General features: G+C 40.8%; 1 protein-coding gene across 35 annotated transcripts in view; it reads right to left on the reverse strand.

Annotated features, from left to right (window-relative positions):
- B3GALNT1 (beta-1,3-N-acetylgalactosaminyltransferase 1) overlaps positions 1-10960 on the reverse strand; it is a 56849-nt gene extending 45889 nt beyond the window's left edge. For 11 of the 35 annotated variants that reach the window (XR_005862269.2, XR_005862266.2, XR_005862268.2 and 8 more), the window contains exons 1-3: positions 10641-10960; positions 9553-9636; positions 2831-2972 (exon numbers count right to left, since the gene is read on the reverse strand). Coding sequence is in view for 3 of the 35 variants with exons in the window: in XM_040705902.2 (XP_040561836.1) it covers positions 9553-9636; positions 10641-10666 (110 nt within the window). In the remaining 32 variants the exon portion in view is untranslated. Of the gene's footprint in view, positions 1-1838; positions 2701-2830; positions 2973-3028; positions 9082-9552; positions 9637-10640 lie in introns of those variants that run through there. The other 24 variants (XM_040705902.2, XM_040705904.2, XM_025153495.3 and 21 more) reach the window with 5 other exon arrangements.
- Positions 10961-10974: the final 14 nt, after the last annotated feature.

Here is a 10974-nt window from a genome sequence, read left to right on the forward strand (position 1 = left end):
TCTTTTAGCCCCAGAATGTGCTTTCTTCGGTCCAAAGTTCCTCTTTTTGTTCTGTGTTTCGTATACTGCCTGATTGATTAGAAGAGTTCATAGATTATATCCTATTGCTATCACTAGCCCCAGTCCTAGAGGATATCTGCAAAAATAAGCAATTTTTGAGTTAAAATAAATCATCCAGCTCCAAAGCCCAAGCCTTGTGTATTCATCCTTTTCAGTAAGTACAGTTGGAGACAGCAGCAACACCTGCACTGCTCCAAAGAAAGGCCAGTCTCCCTAACAACCGTGCTTGGCTGTTAAAGGGTAACTGTGCCTTAATCAATATTTCTCAGTTACTTTATCTAAGGCATACATATTAATCACTGAAGAATGCTATTCTCTCAGCTCTCTCTTAACTGATTTGGAATTCTGAATTCGTGAGAAAATCCCTCATTACATTTTGATGTAAAATAAAATGCAAAGTTATTCTCTAAAGTCTGAATGACTACATGAGAGATGAATGTCAGCCGCCATCAGTTGGGTCTGTTGCCCAGAGCCCTTCCACCTCTGGGTGCTATCATCTCACCTATCCACAGCACAGGGCCATGCTGTATGACTGAAATCGCCTTTTTCCTTTGTTGAGGATTTACACTGCAAGGTTCATTGTACCTAAAATGTATATAGCTGCTCACAATAGGAATGCTCATGTATTCATCAACTGCTTACGCGCGTTGCAGGCAGAGAGCACATAAAAATACAGCTTGATTTACTCTGGTTTATTTCCTAATCTGAGAACATAAAATAAGAAATAGTCTGCTTCAGACAAAGTATATAAGGAATTATGCAGGAGGTGAACTGAGGGAAAACAAGTAAAGAAACACAATGGAAAAATATAGAAAAAAGAAAAATTGGTGAGAAGTGCTCCCAGGGCAAACATACCTGTAGGTCTGTGCAGGTAAACTGAGCAACAGAGAGCAAAACAAAGAAACAGATCACATTCCGGTCACCAACTTTTGTGAGTTCTTCACATTTCCCTCTCCTAATAAGTGTGATCAGAAGCCTTTTCTTATTTTAGAATAAACATTTAATGCATTCCCACGTGTGCTCACATACGTAACCACACAAGTATTCTCTGTGTGCATTACACACAAAAGGAGATTTGTTTCATAGATTTTAGTGACATTCAGCACCCAAAACAATGTCACCTTAGAGCAAATGTGGTACAAATAACTGAGTCCCTCCAGCAACTCTAAGCAATATTATTTAATCCCAAATAAGAATAATTAAAATATGTTGCACCATATCAAAATCAAATGTGCAAATGAAATACAGTAGCCTAAAATTGCTCTTCTATCTGTCCCACATCAGAAGACACTCATGTTTCTCAGCTACCACCTGCTTAGTAAGAGCTATACTTTACACCTTTCCTTATTTAAAACTAAGATTTTCCGAAGAGTCATTTGGTTCATTAAGCATTTAAAGTAATAATCCATTGCCTATGCTAATGGGCAAACAAATACATACTGTTATGTCTCATGTGTTCGTAAAAAGCCCCTGTAGAGTTCTGGGTAAAATTCAAGCTAAATACTGGAAATCCTTATCCAAATAGAGCAGTACTACAAAAGCACTTTATAAAGTTTAGTATTTCCACACTGAGACATCTTGTGGCACATAAGACATACTGCAGTTGATAAGAATTAAACTCTCTGACTGTAAATTCACATGGTGGCAATGTGAGCTTGAGATCGTTTGGGTTTGAGATGTTTATACAACACAGAGCTAAAAATTTGCACATTCCTTTTTCAACCACAAACTCATCAATTACAACAGTGATGAAACAGCTTCAGATATGAAGTACTTACAGCCCAGTGGTAGCAAATTCGGCACCTCAGGAAATACTCACGTTTCACTCCACCTTAAGATGACTGTTTCAAAATTACAGCACTTTGGGGAACAGAAACTTCCTGGCAGTGCAAGTTTTCTCAAAGAAACGTCCAAACAGAGCAATGCATTTACTTTGATATTTGACCTGCTGGGTCAAATATCAAAGTATTACTTTGACAAAAAGTATGCTGTTTTAAACCACTTCAAATGTAAATATTCCAAATCAACTCCAAACTCCATGGACTGAAATGTTTGACATTCTTCTGTCAAAAGATTTTTCTCAAATAATTTATTTTGAGGAAATTATTTACAATTCTCTCACTAATGATTCTTATTATGCTGCTCATTTGTACTTCATTGGATCATCTCATCCTCTCACAGCCCAGTGAGGAAGTGGCCAGAAGAGCTCCACCGATACACTGGAGACCTTCTGTAAGTGATTATTTACATCATTAACACAGAACCCTCTTCTGTATGTTTCTTCCTTTGCTCTGGGGCCTTGCCAACCTCACTAACCCAGTGGGCACAAAGACATTGTGTATTTCCTTGTAATTAAAAACCCATTCAATATGTTAGCAATGTAATTCACGTATACAGCAAATTGTATGATGTCTTTCATACTTGCTTCACAGGGTTCTGATTTATTTACAGTATGTAAATGCTGAGAGGATTAAAAACTGTTTCTATCTCATGGGAATCCCTCCTGCAATCTGGTCTATAGAAGGAGCTGTGATTGTCATATCACGGATTGCTTAAGACAAATAATGAGCTAAAGTTAACAGAACAACAAGCCTGACATTTACTTGAAACATCTCTTGAAGTTACGGAGGATTCAACGTAGCTTTCAAAGAAACCTGATTTAATATTTGACTGTTAAGTTGTTGGTGCACAGTACTGTTTTAGTAAATTCAAGAGTAATTTCATAATAGCACTCACCCTAACCCAGCACCCCTCTGATAGCCAAACCTACCTCCCCAGAAAGTGAATCCTCATGCCATCAAGCACATGGCTGTACCCCTGCCTGAATGGCTGTTGGTGGGCTCCCAAGGGAGGCAGTTGTTACTGGGGTGGAAATCACCCATTGATTCCTTTTCCTAACTCTTGGTTGTAGCCTTTGGGAAAAAAAGATAAGTAAACAACAGTCACTGAAATATTCAATAAGCCTTACCCAGCAACATAGTTGTCCAAAGCTTAACAACCCGTTAGTGAACAATACGTGCCTTTTCCCTTCTTCTTTCACTTTCTCCTTTGGTTTTTTATTTTTCTCCAAATGCAACTTTTATCATTAGAATAAAATGTACATTGGCAGCCATGGACACAAAAACAAATATTCAGGCGGGTAAGTCTGCCTCAAAATCTTCTGTGTAACAGACGGAAGTGCAAGCCAGCTTTACACCAGTTTTCTACTTCCTACTTTGTGGGCAAGTACCACTCACAGCCTACTGAAATACTGCAAGAAATACTTGGTTGGCCATCACAGCATCCAGGACTCCATGCAGCCAGTCCTGTCACTCAGCAGCACTGCTTCCCCCACTCCTCTCTCTGTGCCAGCAGCATTATTCTCCTGCAGGAACACCACAAAATTCTGCCCTATCTGTCTCACAGATTGAATATCACAACTGAGAAAGGACAATAGTTACTCCATTGCTTATTAGGATGTAATTATGTGCTCCTAAACCAGAATTGCCATTAACCTTAAAATGAATTTTCACATGAAGCAGTTAATGATTTATAAGTGCCCTGAATTACAGTTCATAACCAAAAGGAGATTTTAATATAAAAAGAAGTAATGAACACTGAAAGAAAGAGTTGATCTAGGTGATCTGATAGAAGTATAGACTTCTTGAAGCTACTAAAACTCCACATATTTCAGGAAAATGATGTGGCCATTATCCCCCCTCCAAAAGAAAAGCTGAAACAGAAATATTACCCTTTATCAGACATCAGAAAATAAAGGAGAGCTCAGTCACAAATCCTTACAAGAATGGGCCTCGTTAGTGCTGCTGCTCAGAAGTACTCATTTTCTTCATTATAGTTTAACAAAGAGATATGCATAGTTAGTGTATTTTCACGTCTCTAGTCAATATCAACGCTTCAGCCTTCTGAAATTCCAAACTCAGTTATGCATTCTAGTTCCCTTGCAAAATTAGACTGAAACACAGCATTGAAAATAGCAATCTGCATCTGGACATTTACATATTTGTTGCATAAAAGACGCATCTCAGATCTGATGCCATTTTATATGCTAAATTCTGCTCAATGGCAGCGTCAACAGCCAGAATCATAGAATGGCCTGGGTTGAAAAGGACCTCAAAGATAACCTAGTTTCAACCCCCCTGCCACAGGCAGGGTAGCCAACCACTAGACCAGGCTGCCCAGAGCCACATCCGGCCTGGAAAGAAGTAATACAGCTTAAAATTCAGGTGCTCCCATAAGTGTCCCTAGCTCTGTGATCCTATTAGTCATAAAGCCACAGAATATCTTGAGTTGGAAGGGACCTGCAAGGATCACGGAGTGCAACCCCTGGCTCCACACAGCACCACCCAAAATCCAAACCCTATGTCTGAAAGCATTGTCCAAACTCCAGTGGCTTGGGGCTGTGACCACTGCCTTGGGGAGCCTGTTACAGGGCTTGAGTGTTCCACATCCAATGTGAAGCTCATATTACCTAACACTTCAGATTAATATTTAATTATCTAAGCATATTGTATATAACACTTGCTTTTCAAAATACAGCTCATATATGATATATATGAGCTGTATTTTGTATATTATATATATATATTAACATAATACAGTTATGTTAAATCAGAATAACTGAGCTCAGGCATAGGTTCATGTACTGCTCCGGATAGCTCTGACAGCCTGACCATAAATTCTAACGTGAGTGCCTGCTGCTCAGTGTTTGCAGTCATGTGGGAGCCCTACGTTTATTTTCTAATCACAAGAGCAGATGTTCAGCTGATGTGAATCAGCAAACCGCCCCTGAAGCCAAAGGAACTACCTTTAATTTGTACCATCTGGGGATCTGTTTTGCAGGCTCGCTTTCTGAAGGAAAAGAATGCAGTGTGTTATCTTAGAACTAATCGCACAGTAGCTTCCAAAAAAAAAATGGAAAAGGAAAATACCTAAAGCTCTTTAACTAGAAAAAAGTCCTCATTATGTGGTGTTTCAAATTCAAACAGGCCGTGTGGGAGGACATCCCCCGGACATTTATAATACTTAGGCTGTAAGTAAGCACAGGAAAGAAAGCCTGGTGAAGGACAGTGTTAAAAGAGTGAGAGCACTAAAACTAATTTGGCACGGTGACGTCAACGGGCATTTGGATTTATTAACATCTGATATGGGCCGGTGCTGAAACCAAGTGCAAGAACATCTCTCAGTAATGTTAGTGCATTGTACAACATGATTACAGTGTTATAAATGGAAAGGTGTTGAATCCTACTGAGTTTTGGACAGTTTAGGTTGATTTTCAGTTCCGTGCAGTTCATTGCTCTGAGTATTTGTGTTGCTAGAAAGTAGGTTTCTAAGCACTGCTCCAGCTAAAGGCTAGTTTTTATAAGTGTAAATACATTAGGTTTTCCTCTAAATACAGCAAAGCTAAAATACAGTGTAACCAATGACTCTAAATTCTAGCTGTAAAATGGACACAGAAGAATAAAGGGGACACACGCACCAGAACTCCACAGCCTTTGAATGTGACAGAAGCATCCCATTCCATGAGAGAATGACCCCTGTGTGAGAATGAACTTAGCCCAAAGATATGAGAGCTGTAACCACTTGCAGAAAATTCCCTAAAAGTTATTTCTGTTCATGCACTGTAGCAGCACCTGTCATTGATTACATGGGCTGTATTATCTTTCAAAGCAGGGTAAATCATTCCTCTCCCAGCCCTAGCTGCAGAGCAGCACTGTGATGTCTTCCTAGGGGCAATTGCAAGGCCTGAGATGAACAAAGACACTTGCCAGGGGTGGTTACCTTTCAAAACATTAGCTTGCTATACTACACGTTCTGTATAGTCAAGAGTTTGTAGTCCACATATTTTACTACTGTCATGCAAAGGACTTCAGGCAGCTTCCAACAAAAATCAACTTTAAACAGCAGAGTAACCATTCAAAAAGCACACCGAAAAAGTGAGGAGAGGATCAGGGCAGAAGGCTGTACTTCGTTTTAGACTTATTTGTTAATCTAAGATAGCAGCAATAACGTACTTCTAGTTCAAACGGGATGACATGCATCCACCCCAGATGTTTCTTCAATGCACAGTCTGTCATACTGCACTTTCCACATGCCTCTAGACATCAGTAAAAAGTAAAGCTATGCTAGCAGTCAGCAATGACAGCAGGAACTCTACAGTGTTTGTTGCAGATGCTGCAGGTACAGCACTGCAAATTGACTTACAACTGGAACAAAGCAAATCTGAGCAGCTAATAAAGAACCAGCTAACAAAGCAAGAGGTCAGAGAACTTCAGGTTTGGGTAAGTGTTCTCTAAGAGAGAAAAAATTACAGTCTGGCTCAAACAGTTCAAATGGGTAAAACAGGAAAGCAGCACAAGAGATTATGGAGGCTCAGGCAAAACCCAACACCATACTAAAAGGTGACATCCAAAACGTAGCAGCTGGTAACGGCACATACAAAAGCACAGTTCTAACACAGTGACATAAAGGAGGAGTAAATGTAACAGCAGCACTCATAGAGCAGAAATCAATTTTTCTCTTAGATTTAATCTCAAAAGTTGTGCTGTCTTTTGCAAAAGCACAACTTTGAATTAATTCCCCTAAAACAGCCTGTGGCTGTTGGTTCAGGGGAGAGGCCAGAAATACAAGCACAGTGCATGCTGCTCACAACCCAGTGCTGTCGTGTAGGGTCTGCACAGGCTCATGCTAAGGGCTGTGTGCTGACTCGTTTCTGGCACCATTATGCCTCCACCTGCCCTCTCCTTCAGCAGAAAAAGTCTGTCAGCACCTCCATCTCTCTCTAGAAAAGCTTTTGATGTTAAGGAGCCACAGCAGAGCACTTTGGGGGAGAAGTGAAAACAAGTGCAAAAGAACCTGAGCTGCTTCATGGGGTCTGAGCAAACTGTAGTGTTTTACTTGAATGGGTCCTATTCAATCTTATGTAGCTATTTTTTTGTAATGATGTCCATTTCAAAATAAAGCCCCATTTTGTGAAGCCCAATTCTGTGTTATCAACAATTTCTTTAATGTCTTTCTCAGCTGGTGCAGCATTCACAGCTGATCCCAGTTCAAGTTCAGGTATTACTCGATACGGCTGTTTTAATGTCCAGCAAGCACAGTTGGATTCCAGACTTGGAAATGCTGCTTGTGAAATGAAAACATATATAGCTGTGTTTTCGTACCAAATAAAAGATTATCAGAAAACATCCTACCAGCAGACTAATATCTACTTTTTCCTTAATACTAGCTATTCCATTTTGTGTCTGAAAAGGCACATAAGCCCCAGGATTAATGAACATTTTTCTACGTACAAAACAAATCTTCTCAGCTTTACATAATATTTTGTTCCTTACACTACAGAGATAGGTTTACTGGCTATGAGAAGCGATTTCCAGCAACTCATTTTACTCAAATGAACCAAAATTTCTGTTTTCTCTTAAAAAAAACAACAGACCAATGTCACAAGATGAAGAATTCAGAAGAGAACTGTTCTTCGAAACAGGTCTTCCACGTGTTGGGAGATTTGCACGGCAGATCCGAGGTAAAATCAAACCAATACAAAAATTAGTTGGTAATTGTTCCTCTGAGAGCTAAACAGATTCATTAGACTGCAGTTAAACAAAATGCACTTGATTAACCTCTGATTATGTCTTCACTTAAGACAGACTGTAAATTATTCTTCAGATGATACCAGATCAGAAATACAGATCAAAGACTGCTGAAGGATAGTCTTCCTCTGAACATACATAATTTAATAACAGTGAAGCATGCTCTTGAATTTTATATGAAGGTACATGGTAGGAAATCTACACATGCCAGAATGGTCTGTTAGATCTGCGATTTTAAGGCAGGTGTCAATTTGAAGAAAGATTCTCCAAGGAACGCTGAGTGATTCTCAGTTATTTTCAACTGGTTACTCATGAAATGACATGGCTATTGCTCAGTTCCTCCTTTCGGTCAGTCTTTTTCCAAGAACCGAGAGGTAATGCTAAGAGAGAGATGATTTCATGGAAAGGTCATTGTTACTAGTTGGGGCATTGAGTCAGTTTTGGTCGCTAGAGAATGTGGTGGCTTTCCAGTTCCATCCTTCCAAACTACATGCTGCATAATCAGTCAGCGCTAAGTGTGGCAACAGTGGGAGGTGGCAGAGGTGATAAGTCAGCCTGTTTAGCTGAGCAAAGACAAGGAAAGGGTAACTATGAAAACAGCAGCGATGGGATAAAACTTTTCTTCTTTTTCATGAACTTCTGGGTCAGCTCTTTGACACTGTGTATGTTTCACTTTCATAGCCTGACTACTTGCCATCTTAAGGCATGATCAGAAATCAAAGCACCAGAGTCCAATTTCATTATTAGTGACCACATTCTACAGAGACAGAGCCTCAATTGTGCCTTAACATACAGATTCACGGAGAAAACTTCTTGAGGATGCAACGTTATAAAAAGCACTCTGCAAAGATGTTTCCCTGGGACACAACAGCTGTTCCTCCAAGGAAGGGACATTACAACTACCCAGCAAATCCATGATAGATCTGTAAAGCACCTGACATCTTTTGAGACCGATGATTTCATGTCATTCTGTAGCAGTAACTTTTCAATATTTTTACATATACTATTATACAAAGCTCCAAAGCAGTTTCACTTTCGAAAAGCCTTGTATTTCCTTCTGTCTGCATGCAATTTCCTCAGAAAGAGCAAAACGTTAACTGTACAAACAGATGAATCAGTCGAAATTTATAGTGCTTCCCCTCAAATTTTCACTTCAAAATACTTAACTAGTTCAACTGTTGCTTTTAGGTATTCCTTTCTGGATTCTCTTACCACGTAAAAAAAAACCAAACAACCACAGTTCTGCAAAGGCATTAGATCACAGTTGGCAGTGTAGGACTACTTCCGTCACATTAACTGTGTCATTGCAATAGCTATGTTCAGCTGGGGCAATTTCAAAGATGACAGAGAACGAAGAAAATACAGGATTTTGCATGTCTCTGTGAAACATACAGTACAATCCTCAGCCACAAGAGGAGGCAGCTTTCAAATATGCCTGAAAATTAAATCAGAAGTAGGGGAGTTTCACTTCAGCTAATTCAAACCATTTGGATGCAAATACAGAGCTACAAAATAAACTCAGTGCAACAAAAACCATAGCAAATGTAAGAGATTTGCAATTCGGTAACGCAAAATATTTTACCTGTTAATCATTTCATTAAAATAGTGCATTACTTCTTAAGATGTAAATAGACAGGTAAAGAAAAGGTCTTTCTTGTATACCAGACTGCAACATGTAGGAGTTACTGTTGCTAGCTTCAAAAAAGATGGTTTACATATTAGTAGACAACTAGGTATGCCCATATATTTAGGGAGACTGAAGTACTAGGTACTACTCGGCATATTTTTGTTAGAAGCTAAAATTGTGTCCAAATGTTACATGAATTATCAAATAAGCCTTGAAAGGAAGAAAAAAACAGCATTTTCTTCACAAAATATCCTTTTTTTTTCCTTGTTGTCTGCCCACCTAGAAATTTTCTGTGATCTGATCAGCTGCGTCACAGAAAAGCTGCAGAACTTGGAGATTTCTTCTGTATTTCTGGAAGAGTCACTGTCAAGAAGCAAAGGCTTATCAGATCTGAGTTTCCAATAAACAGTATTTTTATACTCTAGATTTACCAAAATAAGAAGGACATAGAATCACAGAATCATAGAATTGCTAAGGTTGGAAAAGACCCACAGGATCATCCAGTCCAACCATTCGCCCTTCACCAATGGTTCTCGCTAAACCATGTCCCTCAACACAACATCCAAACGCTCTTTGAACACCACCAGGCTCGGTGACTCCACCACCTCTCTGGGCAGCCCATTCCAGTGCCTGACCACCCTTTCAGAGAAGTACTATTTGCTAAAGTCCAGCCTGAATCTTCCCTGGCGCAGCTTGAAGCCATTCCCTCTAGTCCTAAACTAGGGAACCACCTCACTTGATGTAAACAGAAAGCCTCAGCTATGTTCAAACACAACACATCCATGGAATGTTCATGGTACCATTATTCTCTTTGCTGCTACGCTCAGTACAAATTCAGGATAGACTTTCTGCAACTGCGAACAGTTTGTGCAACACATAGCTAACATTTTTGTTATAAAGCATCCTGGAAGGAAGCGAGGAGTTAGCAAACTTGTGTAACATTGAAAGCTCTTAATTATTATGGGAACCTTGTGTCCACCAACCTTGATAGGACAGGTAGTGGCATTAGTTCTATCAGGGGAGGTTGAGGTTGGGTGTTGGGAAGCATTTGTTCTCCAGAAGGTCGGCGATGCAGTGGCACAGCTGTGCAGGGAGAGCTGGGATCACCATCCCAGGGGGTGTTCAGAACTGAGGAACGTGGGCAGTGGGTGCGGTGGGGTGGGGTTGAAGATGGGGATCTGAGAGGCCTTTTCCAGCCTTCACGGTTCTGTGACTCTTATCACCTGACAGTAAGTTACAGCAGCTGATCTTACTGCAAAAGAACTGAGCTACCAACGCTTCCCTTCCCCGTGTGAAGTACTCCTATTCGTGACCTCGGCCCGCCGAGCCCTGCGCACAGACAACGCCGATCCGGTAGCAGAGCTTACCCGCGCCTCCACAGGGTCTGCCACATCACCCGCCGCACCCCGTGCCCCGCTTCCAACTCTGCCCCTCAGCTGCGCCTAACGCCAAGGACTGAGGAAGCAGGGCTGACAGCTTGGGGGCATCGCCTTCACTGAGCGCCTTCCTGAGACTGCAGCCCTCTCTGACACACACGTCAGCCCCCAGGGGGAAGAGTTGTATTACAGAAACGTTTAATTGACTTTTTCTAAGTCTGGCATTATAACAACGACGGCGCTCCCCTCAGGAGGACGAGCGACCGCCTCCCGCTCCGCCCTCCCGGCCCGCCGCTCCTGACCCGCCACTCAAAATGGCGGCGGC

The sequence above is a fragment of the Gallus gallus genome, chromosome 9 (genome assembly GCF_016699485.2).
Source record: "Gallus gallus isolate bGalGal1 chromosome 9, bGalGal1.mat.broiler.GRCg7b, whole genome shotgun sequence".
Lineage (NCBI taxonomy): Eukaryota > Metazoa > Chordata > Aves > Galliformes > Phasianidae > Gallus > Gallus gallus.